This window comes from Mauremys reevesii, unplaced genomic scaffold (assembly GCF_016161935.1).
Source record: "Mauremys reevesii isolate NIE-2019 unplaced genomic scaffold, ASM1616193v1 Contig8, whole genome shotgun sequence".
Taxonomy (NCBI): Eukaryota; Metazoa; Chordata; order Testudines; family Geoemydidae; genus Mauremys; species Mauremys reevesii.
In genome coordinates, this window is record NW_024100895.1 from 933,092 (window position 1) to 958,649 (window position 25,558).

At 66.2% G+C, this 25,558-nt stretch overlaps 1 protein-coding gene and 1 long non-coding RNA gene across 2 annotated transcripts in view; both read right to left on the reverse strand.

Annotated features, from left to right (window-relative positions):
• LOC120394831 (class I histocompatibility antigen, F10 alpha chain-like) overlaps positions 1 to 23,720 on the reverse strand; it is a 44,564-nt gene extending 20,844 nt beyond the window's left edge. Inside the window, exons 1-4 of the mRNA XM_039518991.1 lie at positions 23,524 to 23,720; positions 21,749 to 22,015; positions 17,505 to 17,780; positions 16,856 to 17,131 (exon numbers count right to left, since the gene is read on the reverse strand). Of these exons, the coding sequence (XP_039374925.1) occupies positions 16,856 to 17,131; positions 17,505 to 17,780; positions 21,749 to 22,015; positions 23,524 to 23,590 (886 nt within the window). The 5' untranslated portion in view covers positions 23,591 to 23,720. The remainder of the gene's footprint in view (positions 1 to 16,855; positions 17,132 to 17,504; positions 17,781 to 21,748; positions 22,016 to 23,523) is intronic.
• Positions 4,159 to 5,811, reverse strand: LOC120394844. The gene is made up of 3 exons (XR_005592414.1): positions 5,776 to 5,811; positions 5,195 to 5,227; positions 4,159 to 4,896 (listed from the first exon to the last, which is right to left on the reverse strand). It is a non-coding gene; the product is annotated as an uncharacterized LOC120394844 (long non-coding RNA).
• Positions 23,721 to 25,558: the final 1,838 nt, after the last annotated feature.

The following is a 25,558-nucleotide window of genomic DNA, read 5'->3' on the forward strand; positions in this document are numbered from 1 at the left end:
CAGGGATGGACACACACGGACAGAGGCCTGGGGCAGGTAGGGATCCGTGTTACATGGTGTAGCCAAAGAACCTGCATTGCCAGGCCAGCCCGCCTCACAGGTGATCCCCACAAGGACTTCACTGGGCCCTGGGCCTGCCCTGTAATCCTGCACCCAACTGAGCAGAGAGGGCAGGTGGGTTCCCAAGTTGGCTGAGGTCACTCTGGCCACACAAACTCTGGCCACACACACACACACACAAGCTAGGTGCTTTCCCCATAGCCCCAGCTCCCCCATCGCTCAGCCCCCTTCTCACACCCCCTCTTCCTGGCTTCTCTTAACCTGCCACCCTCCTTCTGCCCAACAGCCGATGCCCCTCCACCCACATCCCTGCTGCTGCGGGGCAAAGTGGGGGCGTCTTGGCAGCAGCAGGGGAAGCGGGTGTCACAGTTCCCAAGGTAACAGTCCCTCGGGCCCCTTCCTGGCCTCCTCCCACTCAGGGATGGGGCCTCCAGCTGTCACCTTGCTTGGGGTGGAGCCCTGCAGTTCCCTCACTCTCCCCGCCCCTGGGAGGTCCCTTTATACTGTTCTCAGGCTTCTTCAGCCAGGCCCCAGGGGTCTATGCTATTCCCCCAGGGCTGAGAGCGCCCCAGGCTGCTTCCCTGCCCTGGGCATTTGGATCAATTACATCCCACTGATTTTACTTCCCACAGGAAACTCTGCCAACCCCCCCACACCCATCCCCATGACACCTGGAATACAATCCCCAGCCAGCCCAGAGAGAGAAATCTATGGAGTCGCTGCAATCGTCTGAATAGTCCAGGTGCCCACCGTGCCTGGCAGTGCTCGGTCCAGGTGCCTGAGTGAATGGGTGAAGGGGCAGACGTCCCACCAGGGTGTGGGTGGGGGCACCAGGCACCCACAGCCCAGCAGCAACTGCTCAGCCGCCAGCATTCCCCTTTGCAGCCCCCACTGCCCTGACAGAGGCATGGGGGGTGGGTTTGTGTGTGTCTGTGCCCCACACTCACCTCCGCTCTTGTTGTAGCGCTGAATCAGTGTCTGCAGGCTGACTTTGTACACTGCCTGTACCTTCCTCAGGTTCCAAGTCTCCGTCTCCCAGTAGTGGGGCCCTATCTTCCCCTCCATCCAGGGGGCCTGAGGCTGTGGCCGGGCTGTCTGTGTCTCGCTGTCATAGTGAATGAAGGGCACGTCATCCACGTACCCGACCGCAATGAAGCTGGGCACCCCTGCTCCGGACTCAGATACCCCCGTGTAGAAATAGCGCAGGGAATGAGAGCCTGGCAGGGAGGAGAAAGGGAGGAAGGATGAGGGCTCCCCCCTCCAACACCTCCCCCGCCTTTCCGAACCCCATCCCCGCACCTCCTCCAGGCCAGTAATAAACAAACATCAAATCTAGTCACTGCGTAACATGAAAGGCCTTGCACCCAACAGGAAGTACAGCAGAACCTCAGAGTTACGAACTGACCAGTCAGCCACACACCTCATTTGGCACCAGAAGTAACAATCAGGAGCAGCAGACACGCACACACACACACACACACACACAAAGCAAATACAGTACAGTGCTGTGTTAAAGGTAAACTACAAATAAAGGGAAAACTTTTGAAAGAACCAGAATGTTTTGTTCCGTTACAAACCGAGGGGGTCATAACTTTGAGGTTCTGCTGTAGCTCTATTTTGAACCTCATTCTGACGGCTAGAGATGAACCGATCACTGGACTGGAAGTTGGTGGTTACTGGGGACCAGTGATCACAACCCAATTACATTTAATAAGGGCAAACAGAGGCCAGTGCTGACCAGTAATAGCCACACCAGGTGCTTCGAAAGGGCTAATCTGCCAAAGCAGAGAAAAATTATGAAAGTGAATTGGCTGAGAGGAACAATGGGAATGAAAATTGAGGTATTAAAGAGAAGTTTATTAGGTGCCCAAAAAGCAATAGCCAATCATAGAGTCCTTGCTCCCCCTCACTGCCCTGGGTAAGGAGCCAGCTCTGCCTGCAAACCGCCCCCCCCCCCACACCCACACCAGGAGTGGAGGGATCTTTCTCCCACACCCTGCAAGTCCCACAGAAGACCCCTGCCCTCCAGCACACAGCAGCCTGCTCCCCATGCCCATCAGACCTCCCCTGTACCTGGGGGAGGGGCTGACAGCTCCCCCCTCCACCCAGTGACACCATTGATGGGCCCCTTCTCCCTGTCAGCTCTGACTGCTCCCTACTGATGGGACAGGACAGGGCTGCCCGGGGGGCAGGCAAGAGGGGCAATTTGCCCCAGGCCCCTCAGGGGCCCCCACGAGAGTTTTTCAGGGCCCCTGGAGCAGGGTCCCTCACTCACTCCGGGGGCCCCGGAAAACTCTCGTGGGGCCCGGCCCCCCAGAGCTTCTTCCGCTCCAGGTCGTTGTTTGCAATTCAGTGGCGGCGGGTCCCGAGGCGGGTCTTCAGTGGCGGTGGGTCCTTCTGCCCCAGGACCCACCGTCAAAGTGCCGGGACTTCGGCAGAAATTCCGGGCGGCCCTGGGACAGGATCCCACCCCTCCTCTCCCATACTCACGGGAACAGCCCCCCGGGATGGCTAAGACCCCCAGCAGAAGCAGGGGCAGAACCATGCTGAGCTCAGAGACCCTTTTCCCCCATCAGAGAACCTCGCCTCTTGGAGCCCAGAGTGCAACCAGGCTGCGCCCTGGAGACAAGACTTTGTACCCCTGGAGATGGGAGGGAGGTGGCTCCTATCACCCAGCACAGCCCGGCCCAGGGAGGGCCCCGGCAGGAAACGGTACAGATCCCTGCTCCCTAGAGGCTCCCTTCCCCCATCTCTCCAACACCCCTGACAGGACTGTTCCCTCCCCTGTGCAGAGGGGAATTAAACCCAGATACTCACGGGAACAGCCCCCCGGGATGGCTAAGACCCCCAGCAGGAGCAAGGGGATGGGCTGAGCCATGCTGAGCCGGCTTTCTCTGCTCCCCACATCCGACAGGTGCCCCAATAAAGCGACACTCTGGAACAATCCTGGGACCTGAGCCAAGAACCCAGCCCCAGGTGCGAAGTCCCTGCAGCAGAGAAAGGAGATGACTCCCTTGTCACCCATCACAGAAGGGCCCCATCAGGAAGTTGAAGTTTCTCTGTGCAGCAGGGAACAGCCTGGCTGCAGGTGGGACTCTGGGCAGGCGCCGCATCTGTGTTTGTCATCCAGCACCCCGCAGTTGATTGGTGCCTAAGCTGATTGGTGCCACAAGCCTGGTAGGCGGGAGAAGTGAAGCGGCCATGGTGTGCTCGGGGAGGAGGTGAGACAGGGGTGAGCTGGGGCGGGCAGTTCCCCTGCGTGCCACCCCCTCCCCCCTTGCTGCAGGCAGCCCTCCCCGCGCTCCCCTGCCCCAGCTCCCTCCGCCTAAATGCCAGCGGCGACCGGGGTGGCCAAAGATCCGGCCGCTGCGGTCCCTGCAGAAGAAAATGGCGCCCCCCAAATCCTAGCGACCGCCTAGGTCACCTAACAGGTTGCATCAGCCTTGCCTAGGGATGTTGTGGTTGTCAGGCGCCAGCAGGGCTAGAAACCACCTTACAAAGATTCGGTGCATTGAGAAATGCGACCAATGAAAAGAGAAACGCTCCCGGGAACAGGGCGATTTCAGTGAACTGTGTGGTGGGCAAACGGCAAAACGAACTGTCCCTCATTATCGCCTCACACGGCCGAACGGTTCATTTCCACGAGGTAAAAACGGGTCGTTTCCACTTTGGTTAAGTTCGTGTTGACGTTTATAGTGAATGAAAAGGTGATTTTAACAGCAGCATAACAGTCTCTGGCGGGTCCGTCTCACGACGACGAGAACACACACAGCAGCTGCCAGACCCCCAGCCGCAGACACGGGACAGACCCGCAGCTGCAGGCCCAGGGTCCACGGAGCCCCCGCGCCGGACGCACTCCCAGGGCAGCTCAGAAAGGGCCGTGTCTGTATCCCTGGGACAACGCACACGGCCCAGCGAGGAGTTTCTGCCTGGGGCTGGGGTAGGGACGGCAGCGGGTCAGAGCCAGGGAAATGTTCTGCAGGTCCACCCAGTGCCGGCAGCACCAGAACCCTCCTCCCTCCACTGCTGGGTGCTGTGACAAACTGTCTTCAAAGTGCTTTAGACAGACAGACAGACAGACAGACACACACACACACACACACACCCCTGTGGGACAAGGCCCTGTAACAGGCACCCTCACAAGCCCACCCCCAGGACAGGAAGTAAAATATTCTCCCTGTTTTCAAGAGGGAGAAACTGAGGCACAGAGCGGGGACGGGAATCACTCAGGGCCTCACAGCGAGCCAGCGGCAGAGCTGGGAATAGGACCCAGGAGTCCTGGCTCCCAGACCGCACTGCTCCCACCAGCAGGGACTCCCATGATGCACCGAGGGAGCCCGGCCTACAGCGAGTGGGAGCACGGGGCACCCGAACTCCAGCTCCCCCGGGCAACGGCGGCAGCTTCGCCACATGGAATTTGGCGGTTTTCAGCCAGAAGTGTTCAGTTTGGGGCCAAAAATTGCGGTTTTCCACATGACCGGCCCTCCCCCAGTGGCTGCTGGGCGGGGGCTCCGTGCACCCCAGAGATAAGGAGGCCGTGGTCCCTGCCCCGAGGGGCTCACACTCTGAATAAACCACGCAGCAAATGGGGCCGGCCGTGCCCATTGGGGCTAACCAGTGCACGTCTGACACGCAGAGCATGGGGCAGGCAGCCCCGGCAGTGGGTCCCAGGGCGGCGGGAGGTGCAGGAGACGTGGGGCTGTTCACCTGGCACAGCTCCGAGGCCCTACACAAGGAGTAACAGGGAGATAACGCTGAGGAGGGGCAGGGGGGCTGGAGCCCCCCCGATCAGTCCGTGTCTTCACAGTCTGGAGGCTCCGACCGGCTACGTTAGAGCTGCAGGAGGGAGACACGGGAGAGTCAGGGTCTGCCCCGAGCTGCGTCCGTACGGGTCAGAGAGGGGCTGGTGGGGGGGTTCCCCCGGGGCCATTCCCCAGAGAGACCCCCCCAAGCTCTCCCCCTCCCAGACACCCCCCAGTGCCCCCGCTACCTGGAACCCCTCCCCGCAGAGGGGAGACAGACCCAGCCACAGACCCGGCCCTGCGTTCAGCACCCCGGCCTGGAGCTCAGGGCTGGTTTGTCGGAGGGGCCGGGCCTGGGGGTCTCCACCGAGCTCAGAGTTCCCCCCACGTACCGGTGATGGAGCTGTCCGATCCATGCTCGCTGGCTGTGGGGGGAGAAGAGAAGGAGTCAGTGTCTGGTGGGGCTTGATATGCTCCCCTGGGCTCAGCCCCCCACCTCCCCGCCCCACGGGGAACAAACGGGGCTGGTCAGATTGCGACACAGAGGCAAAGGAACGGCCCAGCCCAGGCAGGGAAGGCGACCGGCCCCACAAGGATCCCCAGAGCAGATCTGGGAGCAAACACCCCCCTGTGAGCTAAGCCCTGCCAGCGACGGAGCATCGCCCTGGCCGTGGCCAGCTGTTCCAGGGGTTAATCCCCCCGCCCCCCGGCAGTCACTGATGCCTGATTTCGGGAAGGCGCGTGGGAGCTGACCTCCCGCCGGGGCCCCGGGGACTGGGCGTGGGATTCGGGTTTCAGAGAGACCCACAGGACAGCGACCGTCCTGGCAGGCCCAGCGCCCTTGGGGCGTTCGTGGTGCCCGGACCCTGCTCCCCAGCTCGCCCCACACCGCACAGCTCGGCGCCGAGGCCAGGCCGGTCTCGGCAGGGGGACACGGACAGTGCCCGGCCCAGTGAGGGGTCGTCTCACTCACCCGGCGCCGGCGAGTACAGATCCGCCTTGGGCCCTGCGGGGAGAAGGCAGGTCTCAGCGAGGGCAGGAGCCGGCTCTGGTCGCTCTCCGGCCCGGCCCAGCACGGACACCTGGGCTTGGGGTCCCCGATCCCGTCCCCGCGTGCTGGGTGTATCAGACACCCTGGGTGAGCAGCCGGCTCCCTTCCTGAGTCCCCATCTGTGTCCCTGCCAGCCCTCCTCGGGGAGCCCAGGGCACCAGCGCTGGGGGCTGTGGGGCAGGGCGTGGGGCAGCCCGGGATCCCGCCCGGCTCCGCCTGACTGCCTCCTCCTCCAGGCCAGGCCGACCAGCACGGCGACCGCCCCAGTGCCAGGAACACGCCCGCCCCCACCGGGCCCCGCCGCGCCTCGGACGGGGGCTCTGCGACAGGGAGAAGACAGGCACCCCCTCCTCCACCAGTGCCCCATAGCCCCCCCCCCCCGAGAGCCTCCCCCAGCATGGGGTCAGTCACCCTCCCCGTCAGTGCCCCATAGCCCCCGAGACCCTCCCCAGCATGGGGTCAGTCACCCCTCCCCGTCAGTGCCCCACAGCCCCCGAGACCCTCCCCAGCATGGGGTCAGTCACCCTCCCCGTCAGTGCCCCATAGCCCCCGAGACCCTCCCAGCATGGGGTCAGTCACCCTCCCCATCAGTGCCCCATAGCTCCCCTGGGATCCTCCCCAACACGGGGTCAGTCAACCCTCCCCATCAGTGCCCCATAACCCCCGATATCCTCCCCCAGCATGGGGTCAGTCACCCCCTCCCCCATCAGTGCCCTATAGCCCCCCTCCCCATCACCGGGTCAGTCCCCGTCGCCCACGCAGGGGCTCAGCCCCCCCCAGCCTCACCCCACACAACGACGAGCGGCTCGGCCAGGCTCTCGTGCTCCACACGGCAGCGGTACAGGCCTCTCTCCCGGGGGTCGATCTCCACCGTGGCCCAGGCGTGGTAGGTCCCGTCCCCGTTGGGCAGGACCCCCCCTCGCCACGTCTCCTGCTCGCTGCTCCCCCCGTGTCGCAGCCAGCTCAGGGCGATGTCCCAGGGGTAGAAGCCGTGGGCCCGGCAGCAGAGGGTGGTGGGGCCACCGGGGGCGTCTCTGCCGGTGACCTGCACGGCCGGGTGCTCTGGGGAGACGAGGGGGCAGAGGGGGAGTCAGGGGGTCACGGCCAGTGAGCAGCACCCGGGTCCCCCCGGCCGTTACCAGCACCCGCCCCTGGGCCCGGATGGGGACACAGACCCGGAGTGAGGGGCCAGGGGATCCCTGGGGCAGGGGTGTCCCCAAATGGGAAGTCGGGGAGCATCAGGGATGTCCCTGCCCCCCAGGCCCATGGCCCCAAGGGAGGTCCTCCCAGCGCCCATCTTCCCCTCCCCAGCACCCCTGCCCTTCCCTTGCCTCGCCAGAACCCCTGCCCTCCTCCCTCCCCAGCACCCCCGCCTCCCCGCCTGGCCAGCGCCCCCCGTCCTCACCCCGCCTGGCCAGCGCCCCCTGCCCTCACCCCACCCCCCAGCACCCCCTGCCCTCACCCCGCCCCCCAGCGCCCCCCGTCCTCACCCCGCCTGGCCAGCGCCCCCTGCCCGAGCTGCAGGTAGCGTTGCAGGGCCTCGACGCACTCCCGCTCCAGGAAGTGGCGATAGTACTGCAGGGCGACCGGGTCCCCGTTCCAGCGGCGCTGGGTGGCCTCGGCCTCCCGGGCAGGAGCCTCCCAGCGGTGCCGGGCGGCGTCGTAGATCAGGAAGTCGCCCCCGTCGTAGCCAAAGCGCCGGAAGCCCCCGGTGCTGCCGTCGGCCCGGATCTCGCAGCCATAGGCGTACTGGAAGATGTGAAAGCCTGCGCGGGGCAGAGTGTGTGGTGGGGGGTTGGGACGGGGACCCCACGGAGCCAGGACCACTGCTGGGTCTGTGACCCCCCCCCGGATCCCCCCCAGACCCTGCTTAGCAGGGAGCCTGCAGGGCCCTGCCCTCTGCCACCCTCAGTGCCAGCCCTCATCTGCCCCCCGTGGGGTCCTGGCTGGGCAGGAGTGCATGGACCTTGGTTCTGATCCGGCCATTCCTGGGAACAGAGAGGGGTGGAGGGAGCCCCGGCCCGCTGGGGGCGCTGCACAGACACAGTGACAGACGGTCCCTGCCCCAAACAGCTCACGGGGCAAAGAGACAAGAAACCAGAGGGGAAACTGAGGCACAGAGAGGGGCCCTGACTTGGCCAAGGTCACCCAGCAGGTCAGGGGAAAAGAGCCGGGGATAGAACGCAGGAGTCCTGGCTCCCAGCCCCCACCCCCTCTCTAACCCACCAGCCCTCACTCCCCTCCCAGAGCCAGGGAGAGAACCCAGGAGTCCTAGCTCCTAGCCCCCCCCTGCTCTAACCCACCAGCCCCCAGTCCCCTCCCAGAGCCGGGGAGAGAACCCAGGAGTCCTAGCTCCTAGCCCCCCCTGCTCTAACCCACCAGCCCCCAGTCCCCTCCCAGAGCCGGGGAGAGAACCCAGGAGTCCTGGCTCCCAGAGCAGTGCTCCAAGTCCCTTCCCTTCCGCCCCCTGCCCCCAGTGCCCGGCCCCTCTGGCCGCGGGCGGGCGCAGACTCACCCCTGCTCTGGTTGTAGAGGTGCATGTGGCTCCGCACCTTGCCCCGGAAGCAGGCCTGACGCACCTTGTGGACGTGGTTCTCCCGCTCCCAGACCTCGGGCTGGGTCTCCTGCATCCAGGGCGCCCGGGGCCGCATCTGCTGGGCCTCGCCGTCGTACTCCACGAAGCGCTGCCCGTCCACGTAGCCGGCCACGGTGAACTCGGGCACCCCCGGGCCGGGCTCCGAGACGGCCGTCAGGAAGTACTGCAGGGAGTGCGACCCTGCGGGGGGGGCGGGGAGCAGCGGTGTTAGCGGGGTCTGTCTGCACCCCCTCCCCAAACGCCGGGAGAGCAGCCCCCACAGCTCCACAGAGACCCCCCCTCAAAAAAAACCCAATGTAATTGTAAGGGGCATTGACAAATGGCACACTCATCTCCTCAAGCACAGAGCGAACGGGGAATCACCAGCAGCTGGGAGCACTACAGGGCACCTGACACACAGTAGGGAGTGAACAATTGTGCTGAGAATGGGGCAGAGGGTGTGTGTGCACGGACACAGCACACACATACACGCCCAGCAGGGACGGAGGGAGGGACGGACACACACACACACACAGCCAGTGGACAGACAGACACACGGAGTTCCCTTCCCCAGCACCGCAGGGCAGCCCTGCCTCCGCCCAGACCATGAACCCCGATTCCCTGGCCCTGGCACAGGGCTGCAGGGAGAGTGGACGGGGGACAGGGGCTGACGTGGGATGAAAACGGTGGGGAGGGGGGTCGCTGTCACATCCAGCCCCAGCCCAGTGACATCACCCTCGGGGGTGGGTCTGGCCCCAACTCCCCAGTGAGCTCCCGCCCCCCACAACTCACCCACTATCCACTGGGACCCCAGACTGCTGCCAGGTGCTCCCCCACCGGGGCAGTGCCTCCCACCCCTCCCCAATACCACCGGAAATATACCACTGCACCCCTCGGTGCCTGTGGCAGAGAAATGTCCCCCAGAGCTGGGGAGAGAACCCAGGAGTCCTGGCTCCCAGCCCCCCTGCTCTAACCCACCAGCCCCCGCTCCCCTCCCAGAGCTGGGCAGAGAACCCAGGAGTCCTGGCTCCCAGCCCCCCTGCGCTGACCCACCAGCCTCCACTCCCCTCCCAGAGCCACGGAGGGAACCCAGGAGTCCTGGCTCCCAGCCCCCACCCTCCCGCTCCTGGGGGAGGGGTTAAGCCCCCGTTTGCCCCTACTCACGTGACTCAGCGCCCCCCAGCAGGAGGAGGGGGAGGAGGAGGAGGCTGCCTGGGCCCCCCATGCCGTGTGGGTCGCGATCCCGCTGTGCTGTGGGGCGGGCGGGGGCCGCTGCTGCCGGCCCTGGGAGCCGCCCCCCCGCGGGGATTGGGCACCACGGGCGTGTCCTGCCCGTTGCGACAGACCCACGGGGCCGGGCCAGGGAGGAAGTGAGATTCCGGCACAGCTGGGGGGGGGCAGGCCCGGGCCCCCCCGCCCGCAGCCCCACCCAGACACAGGGGGCCCGGGGCCAAACCCCCCCCCCCCGCACTTAAGTTACAGTCACAGACATGGGGGGGGGGATCTGAACCCTCTGTGCTTAGAGTCACGAACACACACCAGGGTCCCCCCCACACACACAGCCACCCCCCCCTCCGCACTCCCAATGAGCCTCCCCCCACCTGCTCACATTACCCACGTGCCCCTCAGCCTCCCCCTGCGCTGCCCGGGGGCGTCTTCCAAAGAGCTAAAGTGATTTAGGAGCCTTAGTCCAGGAGAGAACCCAGGAGTCCTGGCTCCCTTAACTCCCCCCCCCCCCTTTAATCCTCACCCTGCCCATAACTTCCCTCCCCACTGACCCCCCCTCGCTCCAGGCCCTGCCTCCTGGCCTCTCGCGCGGGGGGGGGGGTTACCCTGCTGCCCGTCACCCTGGCATCTGGGCACCTACCACACAAACTCAACAGCGAATAACAAAGCTCCTGGGGGATTGTGGGGAGACTCTGCTTCGTTACACCCCCCAGCCGGCCCTGCTGCGGCCCTGCCTGATCTCCTGAGCCCTTTCCCCTGCCCCACAGACCCCCCTGCCCACCCTGGTCTGCCCCATGGGCAGTAGAAGGCCGCTGGATCGAACCCAGCGACCAGGGCGAGCTCCCCGGGGGGTCGGGGTGTGTCTGCCCCCCCATGGCCGGCACTGTGTGCTATGGGCACTGCCCCGCTGCGGGCGTCTGGCTGCGGTGACGGGCTCCCGCCCAGGCCAGGCGACCGGCGCAGCGGCTCAGGCTGTGTTTAACTCTCCCCGCTCGCCGCAGGGCCGCAGGTTCCCCGTGCCGGGGGCCGGGGGGACAGGATGGCGAAGTCGCAGTGCGCTCGCTGCAGCCCGCAGGGTGACGCCTCCTCTTCCCCTGCCCATGCCCCAGCAGCCGAGTTCGAGGCAGTCACATGGGGACCGGAGCGTGGGAGCACGGCAGAGCTGCTGCTATCCGGCCTCTGGCGCCTGCCAGGCCCAGCGCGGGTCACACCCAGGCGGCAGGGAGCTGGGGCTGAACTGCCGGTTGTGCCAGTCCCCCCGGGAGCTGCACCCTGCCCCGGGCCGGCTGGATCCGTGGGGATCCTGCCCACACCTGCCCAACGCTGAGCTGAGACAGGCCCCGACATGCCGCTAACGCATCGCTAGGCCAGGATCCCCGGGCGCAGCCTCCTCCGCCGAGGGCCGCACCGTGCTGACGCCAGCAACGTTAACCCGTCTGAGCGTCTCTCCCCAGAGCTGTCAGCTCCCTGGGGCAGGGACTGGCTGTGCAGCGCCTGGCGCCGGGGGGTCTCCGCCTGGACTGGGCACCCCCGACACGACTGCAAAACGGGCAATGAACACACTGCCCTGGGTCCGGCTCTGAGGGCCGTCTGAGGAGGGGCAGGGGGGCTGGGGTGTCTCTGCCCTGCACAGACCCAGAGCCGCTGGGACTGAGAGCGCCGTGGTCTGTGCGGTGTTAGCTGGGTCTGTCTGTGACGGAGCCATTGGGCTTTACCGGCTCCCGGCTGCAACGGCACCAACAGGGGACGCCCCAGGCCTCAGCCTGTGAATCCTCCTGCGTTGACTGGAGTTTTCAGTTCTCAGCAGCAGGGCGGTTCGGCTCGCGGGGGCAGCAGAGCCCGGCGGCGGGAGGGGAGACGGGCTCAGACAGACACAGCAAACACCCAACAGGTGAGGGGCGCAGCAGAGACAGAGCCTTTACTCCAGGGGTTCAGTGACACGAGCGAGTCCAGCGGCTCTCACGCTTGCCAGAGTGTCCCCCTTTCCGAAGGCGGATTGTCTCGCGTCCCCCAAGTTTCACCTCACTTAAAAGTACTTAAAAATCAGACGTGTCACAGTCACACTGTTACTGAAACATTTCAGAGTGGAGGCGTGTCAGTCTGTATGTGCAAAAAGAACAGGAGTCCTTGTGGCACCTTAGAGACTAACACATTTATTTGGGCAGAAGCTTTCGTGGGCAGAGGCTCCTGAGGTCCCTTCCAAGCTTGATATTCTATGATTCTGTGTTACAGCCCACTGCATCGGCTGCATGGAGTGAAAAATACAGTCGTACATTTTTACCGTATAATTATAAGATAAATGAATTGGAATATAAACATTGCACTTACATGTCAGTGCACTGTGCATTACCCACAGCCATGGAAACAGTCACGGTATGAAACTGTAGTTTGCACAGATTTCACGGGTGTTTTTTGTGTAGCCTGCTGCACAACTAGGGAAATATCCAGTGGAGTTGATGTGCCCCCTGGCAGGTCTCTGTGACCCCCCAGGGGTGCGCGTCCCCTGGTTGAGAAATCAAAGGGTCCCTGCCCCACACAGCAGCTTTCACTGTAAGTCTGACAGATCCCCCAGGTACTTAACCTGTTGTACTTAAAGTGCTGCACAGGATCTTTTCGGGGGGGATAAGGCAAAGCCCCACATTTCTTGTGGGAGGGATAGCTCAGGGGGTTGCGCATTGGCCTGCTAAACCCAGGGTTGTGAGTTCAATCCCTGAGGAGGCCATTTGGGGAACTGGGGTAAAAATCTGGGAGTTGGTCCTGCTTTGAGCAGGGGGTTGGACTAGATCCCTCCTGAGGTCCCTTCCAACCCTGACAGTCTATGATTCTATCAACCCGCACTGTGTCAGCTGCATATGATCTATATCACACACACACACACGGACAGACTCTGTCTTGTTGTTGTTGCCAACTAGCTGCTCCCCTCCCCTGCACTGGCCAGGTGAGTTAGATGGGGGAGGGGTGGAGCCGGGGTGCTCTGCAAGACCCCTCACGTTTATAGCAGCTTCCCTCTCATGCAAATCTGCACCAGCTCCAAAATCTGTGTCTGTGGCCGTTGGCCCTTTGTGCTGCTTCCTTCTGGGGGTGTCCCAGTGCTGCACAGAGGGTGTTTCCAAAAGCAGGTGCTGGCTTCTAACCCCTGAGGTCGTCAGTGTCTGAGCTTCCCTAGGGAGCCCACTGGACACTTATTGTCCTTGGGGCTGGCTCCCAGCCCCTCTCCAAGGGGTGCAGCTGTCTGGAGGTGCTGCTCCCGCCTTCCTCATTCACACTCGCTCATTCCACGGGGCAATTGATTAAAGGGGGGGGGCGGATCTTATTCTACTCCTAGCGAAAAGACATTTTTTAACATTATACCAAGGCTCAGTACGAAGTTTTCATTCTAAGGATCTGATACAGAGTTGTAGGAGAACAGAGGCATAATACAAAGGCATAGGAAAGTTACGTGAAGATGCTTAATGCAGAGATTTATCCACAAACCCAGCACGGCCCCGCGAGGCAGCCGAGTGTCGCACCCGGGGCCTGGGCACTGAGGCAGAGGGAAAGGGTGAGGGATTCAGTCCAGGTCACACGGGCAGTCAGCGGCCGAGGGGGGGGGAGACCCCAGGAACGACTCCAGCCTAGACGATGCCTGCTGGGGGGTCCCCGTCGTCGGGTGGGGCAGGAACACCCACGGCGAGGAGCTGCTGACCTTCTGGATGGAAAGTGGTCACTCCCACATTTGTGGCTGCCGACCCTGCAGGACCGAGATACAGGGAGTTGGGGGGAGCCCAGAGCCTCCCCTTTTCTGGCAGCCCCCATGCCCCCCTTTTCTGGCAGGTGCACCCCCTTTTTCTACTGGTGCCTCTGCAGGAGCCGTGTCTGTTCGTAGGGTTCAGGGCTGACACCGGAGAGGGACCCGCTGCAGCCGGACGGGGGTCCCCCCCCCACTCAGGCCATTCTCCAGACCCCCCTGCAGCAGGGCCAGATGGGGTGAGACGCTCCACACCCAGCAGGGTCGCTCCCAGCTCTGCCTGGGCAGGGTGGGGGGGAGAGGAGGGAGTTCCCAGGCGGGTTCATTGCTCCCCACCGCGGGGAGCAGGCGCTCAGACTCCCCCGCTCTGCCCCCAGGCTGCTCTGCTAGAGGGGCAGGGCCTGGGGGGCTCTGGGCCTATGGCCGGGGGGAGCCGCACGCCCAGAGAGCAGCCAGCGCCCTGGGCTGGAGTCACCACTTACCTAGCGAGCCGGTGTCACACCCGGAGTCGCTGCCTGTGGGAGGTAGAAGGGGGTTAGCTCTGCCGGGGGCTGGTTCCTGGCCAATCCCCCCACCCCGCACCTCTGGGATCAGACTGGGGTGAGCAGAACGTCTCGCAGGCCCAGAAATGGCCAAGCCCAGGCAGGGACCGTGGGAAGGGATCAGAAAGGGGGCAGGGGCCGGGGCCAGGCAGACCCAGTTAGGGTCCCCTAACGCACCAGGGCTGGAGGCTGGGAGCGCAGGGACCCCAGGTGGGGCGGGAATGGCCGGGGGTCAGGATCTGAGGGTCCTGGTATCTGGGTCCCAGCCCAGCTCTGCTGTGGGGGGGTCACACTCAGCCCCACTCCTGTCCCAGTTCATATAGGGGCTGAGGTACAATGAGCCCTCAGACATTGCCGGGCTGCAGCCCCCTCCGCACACAACCTCCCCCCCCCGAGTCCCTGCTGCCTGGAACGACCCCCCCTTGCAGAGGGGACCCACCCCCGGCTGGGGGACTGCAGGGCGCCCCGGGTCAGGCCTGGGGAAGGCGTCTCCCCATAGAGGTCTCCGTGACCGCAGCCGATCCCCAGGGTTGGACCCCCCCATAACTTACCCCTGCTGGATCCTTTGTGGCTGGCTGTGGGGAGAAGGGGACAGGGTCAGCGTCTCCGAGCCCAGGGGCTGAGTGTGCTCCCGGGGTCACGGCCCCCCTCAGAGGGGTTCCAGCCCCACCCGTCCCGTTAGACCCACCCCTCCCCAGGGGAGCTGCCCTGGGAGCCAGGGACCATCGCTGCCGGCTCGGCCTGGGGGGCCCTGACCCCGAGGCTGGGCGAGGAAGGGCCCATGTGGCAGGGCCCCCGCGGTGGGATCTCAGAGACCGTCCCTCCCAGGTCTGCCGGGGGGAGCCTGGCCCCAGAGAGGGGAAAGGAGGGGCCCCTGGTTACCTGCCCTGCTCACAGATGACCCTCCTGGGGGGTGTGGGGGTGAATCGCCAAGTCCCATTCACACACACACACCCCAGAGATCCCACCCCCGCCTGGTCTCCCTGCTGGGGCCTCTGACCAGGAACTGAAGGGTTAACGGGTCACCCCTCCTGCTCCATCATTAACCCCTTACCTTCCAGAGAGGAGCTGGAGTCCCGGTTGCCCTCTGTGGGGGGAGAAGGGGGGTTAGTGTCTCCTGAACCGGTGCCGACAAGGCAGACGTCTCCCTAGGAATCAATTCCACCCTCCCCACCCCCGGCCCAGAGCTCGCCTCCCCCCAGCCTGCCCCAGACAGGGAACAGCATCACCCCGAGCTGCCCCAGGCAGAGCCAGCCAAGAGCCCCCTCCACCCCCCGCCTGGCACAGCTCAGCCCGGAGACCAGGGGGCCTGCACCCCACAGAGCCGGGGGACGTCGCGCGACGCAGGGGATTGCGGGTGACTGGCTGAGCAGGGGGCGATGGGGCGTTAGCGCCCGGTCCCAGGGGAGGGTCCCCGGGCTGGGCCGTGCCCCCTCCCCATACCTGCCAGCAGCCGGGACGGGCTCACACTCACCCTGAGCTGGGGTGTAGCCGGCTCCGGTTTTCCCTGCAGAGAGAAGGCAGATCGCAGTGAGTGCGGCCGCTCCCGGGGCAGGAACCGGCTCCGATCCATGTTCCCAGTCCAGCACAGACCCTGGGGGCTCAAGGCGCGACTCAGTGTCCCGGGGAAGCCGGGCGTAAGGAAGGGAACACAGAGACCCAGCGCCATCCGCCCCGTCTCTGGCTATGCCCCGCAGCAGCCCCCAGCGGGGTCTCTGGCCCAGCCCCCCGCAGGGCAGTCACCCAGTGACACAGCCCCCACACAGGGGTCCCCCTCCAGATTGCTGCAGCCCCCGGGCCCCATCACACGCCCCACGCTGAGAGGTGGCACCACCGGCCCCCCATTACCTGAGCGCCGCCTCCTCCAGAGAACAAACCCGGCTGCCCCAGCGAGCAGGGCAGCCACAGCGACAGCGACGGCCCCGATCAGCGCCGGGAGCAGGGCCGAGTGGGACGGGGGCTCTGCAAGGGAGCAGGGAGTGAGAGACCCCCCCAAACACCACGTCCTTCCCATCCCCCAGTCACACCCCCAGGGCTGTCTCTTTACCCTGCCCCGTGCGCCGTACCCCGCGGTGAGTCTGTTCCGGGAACGTCCCTTATTCTGCAAACCCCGGCGGCCAGGGGAAGCGGGCGCCCCTCCCTGCTCCTTCCCGAGCGTCGCTTCTCCCCGGGGCCCAGGCCTCGCGTTCCCTTTTCAATCCTTTGTTAAACTCCCGCTAACTCACAGGGGCCTGGCACCAGGCTCGCCGTGTTCCCAACCCCGTTCCACCTCCAGCCAACGTTTCAGTGCCCGGGACCTCTGGCCCGGGCTGGGATCCCGGCTGGCTCCGCGGTCACACCCGGCCCGGGCTGGGATCCCGGCTGGCTCCGCGGTCACACCCCGGTCAGGGCTGGGATCCCGGCTGGCTCCGCGGTCACACCCCGGCCCAGCTGGGATCCCGGCTGGCTCCGCGGTCACACCCCGGCCCGGCTGGGATCCCGGCTGGCTCCGCGGTCACACCCCGGCCAGGGCTGGGATCCCGGCTGGCTCCGCGGTCACACCCCGGCCCGGGCTGGGATCCCGGCTGGCTCCGCGGTCACACCCCGGCCCGGGCTGGGATCCCGGCTGGCTCCGCGGTCACACCCCGGCCCGGGCTGGGATCCCGGCTGGCTCCGCGGTCACACCCCGGCCCAGCTGGGATCCAGGCTGGCTCCACGGTCACACCCTGCTTCATTTATCAGCTCCCTCTGGCTTTCCGGGGTGCCCCCTCCCCTCCGGTTCCTGTCTTAGCGACCTCCCCCGCTAGCCACAGGCCCTGCCTGTCCTGCAGCTTCGCTCATTTTCTCCACCTGGGGAGGTGAGCGAAGTGTGTTACCGGTGGGGCTGTAGGGCCAGTCGCCCTGTGACACCCCCGCCCCATTTCATCCAGCATCCACACCCCCCAGCCTCACCCCACACGGTGACGAGCGGCTCGGCCAGGCTCTCGTGCTCCACACGGCAGCGGTACAGGCCTCTCTCCCGGGGGTCGATCTCCACCGTGGCCCAGGCGTGGTAGGTCCCGTCCCCGTTGGGCAGGACCCCCCCTCGCCACGTCTGCTGCTCGCTGCTCCCCCCGTGTCGCAGCCAGCTCAGGGCGATGTCCCGGGGGTAGAAGCCGTGGGCCCGGCAGCAGAGGGTGGTGGGGCTGCCGGGGGCGTCTCTGCCGGTGACCCGCACGGCCGGGCGCTCTGGGGAGACGAGGGGGCAGAGAAGGAGTCACGGGGTTAGGGCCACTGAGCAGCACCCGGGTCCCTTAGCCCCCCCCATGGTCCAGACGTTGGAAAGCAGGAGAGGTCAGAGCCAGGGAAACACCCCACAGGGACCTGCCCCGCACAGGAGTCCAGGGGCAGGGGGAGATGGGACCTGCCAGGGGAGGGGTCTCTGCACCCTGCCGGCATGGCACAGAAGGGGACCCCCCCAAAAGGCTCAGCTGACCTCTGGGGGTCTTGCCCTGTAACCGAGCCCTGGGTCAATATAATTTGTGTCTCAGACAGGCCAGGGAGTGGGGGAGTCTCTGCAGGGGGGGTCCCCCCACCCGGGTGGGCTCCCTGCCCCCCTCACCTCTCCTCTGCAGCGTCTCCTTCCCGTAGTCCAGGTATTTCTGCAGCCACTCGACGCATTTCCGCTCCAGATAGTCCCGCTGCTGCTGGCTCAGGTGCCGGTCGGCCTCCATCTTCCCCTTGGTGACCTCGGCCTGCTTGCTGGGCGCCACCCAGGTGTGGGTGCGGGTGTCATAGGAGAGGAAATCCCGCCCGTCGTAGCCGTACTGCCGGAAGCCCCCCGCGCCGCCGTCCGCCCGCCGCTGGCAGCCGTACATGTACTGGAAGGTGTGCTGGCCTGGAGAGACGCAAGGAGCCGGGTGAGGCCGCAGATCCGGCCACGGCGCCTAACGCGGCTCGTTAGACCTGACTCGGGGCCACGGCCCCTCAGCCCCTCGCTGCCCCCACGGCCCCTCGCTGCCCCACGGCCTCTCGCTGCCCCTGAGCCCCTCGCTGCCCCCACAATCCCTCGCTGCCCCACAGCCCCTCGCAGCCCCAGGGCCCCTCGCTGCCCCCACAATCCCTCGCTGCCCCACTTCCTCTCAGCCCCTCAGCCCCTCACTGCCCCCACGGCCCCTCGCTGCCCCCACGGCCCCTCGCTGCCCCACAGCCCCTCACTGCCCCTGAGCCCCTCACTGCCCCCACAATCCCTCGCTGCCCCACTTCCTCTCGGCCCCTCAGCCCCTCACTGCCCCCACAGCCCCACGCTGCCCCTGAGCCCCTCACTGCCCCCACAATCCCTCGCTGCCCCACTTCCTCTCGGCCCCTCAGCCCCTCACTGCCCCCACGGCCCCTCACTGCCCCCATGGCCTCTCGCTACCCCATGGCCCCTCACTGCCCCTTGCTGCCCCCATGACCCAGCCACCGCAGACAACCCCAGGGCGAGTCGCTTGTGCTGCTACTGAACTCAGTGCTGAGCGAGGGTCGGGGACACGGCTCGGCTGGGGGCTGGGGTTAAGGTTGGGAACGTGGCTCAGCCAGGGCGAGGGTCGGGGACACGGCTCGGCTGGGGGCTGGGGTTAAGGTTGGGAACGTGGCTCAGCCAGGGTGAGGGTCGGGGACACGGCTCGGCTGGGGGCTGGGGTTAAGGTTGGGAACGTGGCTCAGCCAGGACGAGGGTCGGGGACACGCTCGGCTGGGGGCTGGGGCTGGGGTTAAGGTTGGGAACGTGGCTCAGCCAGGGCGAGGGTCGGGGACACGGCTCGGCTGGGGGCTGGGGCTGGGGTTAAGGTTGGGAACGTGGCTCAGCCAGGCGAGGGGGACAGGGCTCGGCTGGGGCTGGGGTTAAGGTTGGGAACGTGGCTCAGCCAGGGCGAGGGTCGGGGACACGGCTCGGCTGGGGGCTGGGGTTAAGGTTGGGAACGTGGCTCAGCCAGGACGAGGGTCGGGGACACGGCTCGGCTGGGGGCTGGGGTTAAGGTTGGGAACGTGGCTCAGCCAGGGCGAGGGTCGGGGACACGGCTCGGCTGGGGGCTGGGGTTAAGGTTGGGAACGTGGCTCAGCCAGGGCGAGGGTCGGGGACACGGCTCGGCTGGGGTTGGGGTTAAGGTTGGGAACGTGGCTCAGCCAGGCGAGGGTCGGGGACACGGCTCGGCTGGGGCTGGGGCTGGGGTTAAGGTTGGGAACGTGGCTCAGCCAGGACGAGGGTCGGGGACACGGCTCGGCTGGGGGCTGGGGTTAAGGTTGGGAACGTGGCTCAGCCAGGGCGAGGGTCGGGGACACGGCTCGGCTGGGGGCTGGGGGCTGGGGTTAAGGTTGGGAACGTGGCTCAGCCAGGGCGAGGGTCGGGGACACGGCTCGGCTGGGGGCTGGGGGCTGGGGTTAAGGTTGGGAACGTGGCTCAGCCAGGCGAGGGTCGGGACACGGCTCGGCTGGGGGCTGGGGTTAAGGGTGGGAACGTGGCTCAGCCCTGGCGAGGGTCGGGGACCCGGCTCGGCTGGGGCTGGGGTTAAGGTTGGGAACATGGCTCAGCCAGGCGAGGGTCGGGGACACGGCTCGGCTGGGGCTGGGGTTAAGGTTGGGAACGTGGCTCAGCCAGGCGAGGGTCGGGGACACCGCTCGGGTGGGGGCTGGGGGCTGGGGTTAAGGTTGGGAACGTGGCTCAGCCAGGACGAGGGTCGGGACACGGCTCGGCTGGGGCTGGGGTTAAGGTTGGGAACGTGGCTCAGCCAGGGCGAGGGTCGGGGACACGGCTCGGCTGGGGCTGGGGTTAAGGTTGGGAACGTGGCTCAGCCCGGGCGAGGGTCGGGGACACGGCTCGGCTGGGGGCTGGGGTTAAGGTTGGGAACGTGGCTCAGCCAGGGCGAGGGTCGGGGACACGGCTCGGCTGGGGGATGGGGTTAAGGTTGGGCACGTGGCTCAGCCAGGGCGTGGGGGGGGGACAGGGCTCGGCTGGGGGCTGGGGTTAAGGTTGGGAACGTGGCTCAGCCAGGGCGAGGGTCGGGGACACGGCTCGGCTGGGGCTGGGGCTGGGGTTAAGGTTGGGAACGTGGCTCAGCCAGGCGAGGGTCGGGACACGGCTCGGCTGGGGCTGGGGCTGGGGTTAAGGTTGGGAACGTGGCTCAGCCAGGACGAGGATCGGGGACACGGCTCGGCTGGGGGCTGGGGTTAAGGTTGGGAACGTGGCTCCGCCAGGCGGCGGGTCGGGGACCCGGCTCGGCTGGGGGCTGGGGGCTGGGGTTAAGGTTGGGAACGTGGCTCAGCCAGGACGAGGGTCGGGGACACGGCTCGGCTGGGGGCTGGGGTTAAGGTTGGGAATGTGGCTCAGCCAGGACGAGGGTCGGGGACACGGCTCGGCTGGGGGCTGGGGTTAAGGTTGGGAACGTGGCTCAGCCAGGACGAGGGTCGGGGACACGGCTCGGCTGGGGGCTGGGGTTAAGGTTGGGAACGTGGCTCAGCCGGGACGAGGGTCGGGGACACGGCTGGGGGCTGGGGGCTGGGGTTAAGGTTGGGAACGTGGCTCAGCCAGGACGAGGGTCGGGGACACGGCTCGGCTGGGGGCTGGGGTTAAGGTTGGGAACGTGGCTCAGCCAGGATGACGGTCGGGGCGATGGCTTGGCCCGGGGTGGGATCACCGTTAGTCCTGGGGCTGGGGGCCGGTCACGGCTCAGCCAGGAGTCAGACAAGGGTCACTGTTAGCCCAGGGGTCGGGCCCGGGTCACCGCTCCGCTCAGTGCTGGGGCTGGGGGTACCCTGAGGCCAGGGCTGGGGTTATGGCTGGTTCCTCCTCTGCCCAGGGTGACGGGCACTGCCCGGCGCAGGGCGAGGGCTGGGGAGATTTACGGCCAGCGCTGGGGCTGGGACTGGGGTTACGGTCACTGCTCAGCCGAGAGCTATGGTCCCTGCTGGGCCCGGGGATGGGGGTCTCTGCTGGGGATGGGGACAAGGGATGGGGTCACTGCCAGGTCTGGGAACGGGGTCACCACGGGGATGAGAGTCTGTGCTAGGCCCGGGGTCACTGCCGGGGATGGGGACAAGGGACAGGGTCGCCGCCAGACCTGGGGATGGAGGCCAACTAAAATGATGAGGGGTTTGGGGAGGGTCCCATACGAGGAAAGATTAAAGAGGCTAGGTCTCTTCAGCTTGGAAAAGAGGAGACTAAGGGGGGACATGATAGAGGTCTATAAAATCATGAGTGATGTGGAGAAAGTGGATAAGGAAAAGTTATTTACTTATTCCCATAATACAAGAACTAGGGGTCACCAAATGAAATTAATAGGCAGCAGGTTTAAAACAAATAAAAGGAAGTTCTTCTTCACGCAGCGCACAGTCAACTTGTGGAACTCCTTGCGGAGGTTGTGAAGGCTGGACTATAACAATGTTTAAAAGGGAACTGGATAAATTCATGGTGGCTAAGTCCATAAATGGCTATTAGCCAGGATGGGTAAGAATGGTGTCCCTAGCCTCTGTTCGTCAGAGGACGGAGATGGATGGCAGGAGAGAGATCACTTGATCATTGCCTGTTAGGTTCACTCCCTCAGGGGCACCTGGCATTGGCCACTGTCGGTAGACAGATACTGGGCTAGATGGACCTTTGGTCTGACCCGGTACGGCCGTTCTTATGTTCTTATGCTTAGGCCCAGGGATATGGGACAGGGTCACCACCGGGCCTGGGGTCACCACGGGGACCAGGGATGGAGGATGGAGAAAGAACAGAGTCTCTCCTAGGGCCCGGGCTCTGGGGTCCCTCCTAGGTCCTGGGCTCTGGGGTCTCTCCTAGGCCCTGGCTCTGGGGTCACCGCCAGGCGCCACGCCCCGGCCCCTCACCCCCGCTCTGGTTGTAGCGCTCCATGGCGATGCGGACGTTGCCGTTGAAGGCCTCCTGCCAGCCCTTGGCGATCCAGGTCTGCCGGTCCCAGTACTCGGGCCCCTCGGCCTGGATCCAGGGGGCGCGGGGCTGGGCCACCTTCCCCTCGCTGTCGAAATGGAAGAAGAGCTGGTCGTCCAGGTACCCGACCACGGTGAACTGGGGCAGCCCCGGGCCGGGCTCCGACACCGCCGTGTAGAAATAGCGCAGCGAGTGCGGGCCTGGGTCTGCGGGGGGAGAGAGAGAGAGAGAGAGAGACCCCCCCCCCGTCAGCCAGCAGCCCCCTTCCCTGACCAGCCCCCAGGGCAAGCCGGGACCCCACCCCACACTGCAGGGGGGAGAGACCCCCCCCCGTCAGCCAGCAGCCCCCTTCCCCGCCCAGCCCCCAGGGCGAGCCGACCTCACCCCACACTGCAGGGGAGACCCCCGTCAGCCAGCAGCCCCCTTCCCCGCCCAGCCCCCAGGGCGAGCCGGGACCCCACCCCACACTGCAGGGGCAGAGATTCCCCATCAGCCAGCAGCCCTTCCCGCCCAGCCCCAGGGCGAGCCGACCCCACCCCACACTGCAGGGGAGAGATCCCCATCAGCCAGCAGCCCCCTTCCCTGCCCAGCCCCCAGAGCAAGCCGGGACCCCAACCCACACTGCAGGGGGGAGAGACCCCCCCATCAGCCAGCAGCCCCCTTCCCCGTCCAGCCCCCAGGGCGAGCCGGGACCCACCCCACACTGCCGGGGGGGGGGGAGAGACCCCCCTCCCCATCAGCCAGCAGCCCCCTTCCCCGTCCAGCCCCCAGGGCAAGCCGGGACCCACCCCACACTGCAGGGGGGAGAGACCCCCCCCACCAGCCAGCAGCCCCCTTCCCTGTCCAGCCCCCAGGGCGAGCCGGGACCCCACCCCACACTGCAGGGGGGTAGATGGGGCCTCACTCTCTGCTGGGCCAGGGGTCCATGCAGTGCCCAGCGTGACGGGGCTAATCTCAGTTGAGCAGGGTCTGCGCAGCGTCTGGCATGACCAGGCCCCTCAGCCTGACTTCTGGTCCCCATAAACCTTCATTAGCAGCAGCAATTAGTGTCCGGCAGCCTCACCCACCTCGCGCTGGGCGCTCGCCAGACGGGGGATCGAAACCACGGGGGGCGGGGGGGGCTAGGCAGGGTGTCTGGGGAGCAGCAGCCATCACCGCAAAATCCAGTGTCCCACAGGGAGGGAGCAAAGCGGGGGATGGGAGGGGAAACTGAGGCATAGCCCGAGGTTGTGACATGCCTAATGGCGGGGGGCAGGAAGTGGGGCAGGAAGTGGGGCAGGGCTGACCCTGAACCGGGGGTTCCTACAAACACTGGCTGAGCTCGGCTGGGAGGGGAGCCCTGCTCCCTGTACCCCCCTCCCCTCGTAACAACTGTCAGGGATCCCCACTCCCCGCAGCCACACCCCTCCCCGGGACACCCCCTTGTTCCCCAGGACGCCCGGCTATGGGGGTGCCAGTGCCCAGCTAGCCACCCGGGCTCGATTCTGGGCTCACATTAGTTTTACACCCCCCGGTCTCAGCGGCTCGCTCCTGATTCACAGCCAGGCGGCCGAGAGCAGAACCGGGCCCTTGGGGGGGGGGGTCTGGATTTGAGCCCCAAAACCCCTCACCCCAATACAAGCATTTCCTGCCCCCTGGCCCATCCCCCTCGATGCCCCCCAGCACAGGATCCTGCCCCTCCCCCCGAGCTGGGGGGTAGCACCCCAATACTCACAGGAACAGCCCCCTGGGATGGCGAAGACCCCCAGCAGGAGGAGGGGGAGGGGGCCAGGCACAGCCATGCTGAGCCCAGTCGCTCTCCCCCCTACATCGGCTGGGACGCTCCCCACTGGGCTCCCGAGCAGAGCGACTCTCCGGGCGCACCTTGTCCCTGGCCTCGTCCCCGGGACTTTGCCCCAGGAAGCGCTGGGCCAGCCGAGAAAGCCCCACGAGGGAGCGGCTGCCCCATCCCCTGGGACCCAGCAGAGCCCATCTGCCAGCTGGAGACGGAAAGTGAAAGTGTCCCAGAGGGTGGCACCTCCCCCCATAAGGTAAACACCTGGCTGGGCAGGGAGGTGTAATGGTTACAGCCAGGGAGGGGCTGGGAGCCAGGACTCCTGGGTTCTCTCCCTGGCACTGGGAGGGGAGTGGGGGCTGGTGGTTAGAGCGGGGGGGCTGGGAGCCAGGACTCCTGGGTTCTCTGCCCAGCTCTGGGAGGGGAGTGGGGGCTAGTGGGTTAGCACAGGGGGCTGGGAGACAGGACTCCTGGGTTCTATCCCCAGCTCTGGGAGGGAAGTGGGGGCTAGTGGGTTAGCGCAGGGGGCTGGGAGCCAGGACTCCTGGGTTCTCTCCCCGGCTCTGGGAAGGGAGTGGGGGCTGGTGGGTTAGAGCAGGGGGGGCTGGGAGCCAGGACTCCTGGGTTCTCTCCCCGGCTCTGGGAAGGGAGTGGGGGCTGGTGGTTAGAGCAGGGGGGGCTGGGAGCCAGGACTCCTGGGTTCTCTCCCCGGCTCTGGGAAGGGAGTGGGGGCTGGTGGGTTAGAGCAGGGGGGGCTGGGAGCCAGGACTCCTGGGTTCTCTCCCCGGCTCTGGGAGGGGAGTGGGGGCTGGTGGGTTACAGCTGAGGAGGGGCTGGGAGCCAGGAGGGGAGGGGAACAGCCTCTGGCCCCCAGTGTCTGGGTCTGGCCCGGCAGCAGCTGCCCCCAGGGACTCTGGCTCAGCCAGTCGCACAGTGCTGGGGTCTGGATGCTGCCCCCCTGGGAGGCAGGGCCCAGCCGGTCCACGATCCCCCATCCCAGGCCCCCTACCTGAGCACGTCTTTCTCCAGTGACAGTCACCCCAGTGCCCAGCCCCAGAGGGGCGCCCGGCTCCGGGAGCAGGGGGGTGAGGGGGATCCCAGAATCCCCTCCCCCATTACGGGTCAGTCCCCATCACCCATGGGCCGGGCTCATCCCCTCCCTCCAAACACCCCCTCGTACCCCAGCCAGCAACCACCCCCCGGCCTCACCCCACACAGCGACACAGACCCAGAGTGAGGGGCCCAGAGGATCAAAGGGGCAGGGGTGGGAGGAAGGGCAGGCTGGAGGCAGAGTGGGGGGGGTGAGTGTCCCCTCGGTTCCTGCCCCCCACCACCTCTCCACTGCAGCTTCCCCACCCCCACACATCCTCCAGGTGTTTCCTGAGCCCCTCACAGACCCACTCCAGGCTCAGCCTCGCTCCATTGGCATGGGGGAGGGGGGGTTCGCTCTCCTCACCCCCAGCCCAGCAGGGGGGTCGGGGCTGTAGCCTCCCCATAGTGTCTGTGCTGTGGGACGCCCCCGGTGCTGCCGGCCCCCCGGCTCTCCTGGCCGGGCCTGTGCTGGAGGGCAAGCGGGTCTGGAACCCACCCGGGGGGGGGGCACCAGCCTGCACCGACCCCCCCATCCAACCCCCCAGACCTTGGGGGAAAGGCGGGTCTGGGCCCAGCCGTACCTGGCTGGCTCCCGTCCCTGCCTCAGGGTGAACCAGATCTGAGCTCGGGGTACAAACCCCAGCCTGGTTCCAGGGGTCGCTCTGCCCCATTCACACTAACCCCCCGGCATCCTCCAGCCCTCAGCGCTCGCTTAGCCTTTGATGTTACCCAGCAGGAATGTGCAGGCCTGTGTCCTGCAATACCGGGGGGCCCTTAGCCTACAGGGAGGGTCCCCTGCCACCCAGCACCCCCGTTTCAGGCAGCCTGCACCCGTGACGGGATCCCCCCTTGGCCCAGACCCCGCAGCCCGGTGGAGAGGTGC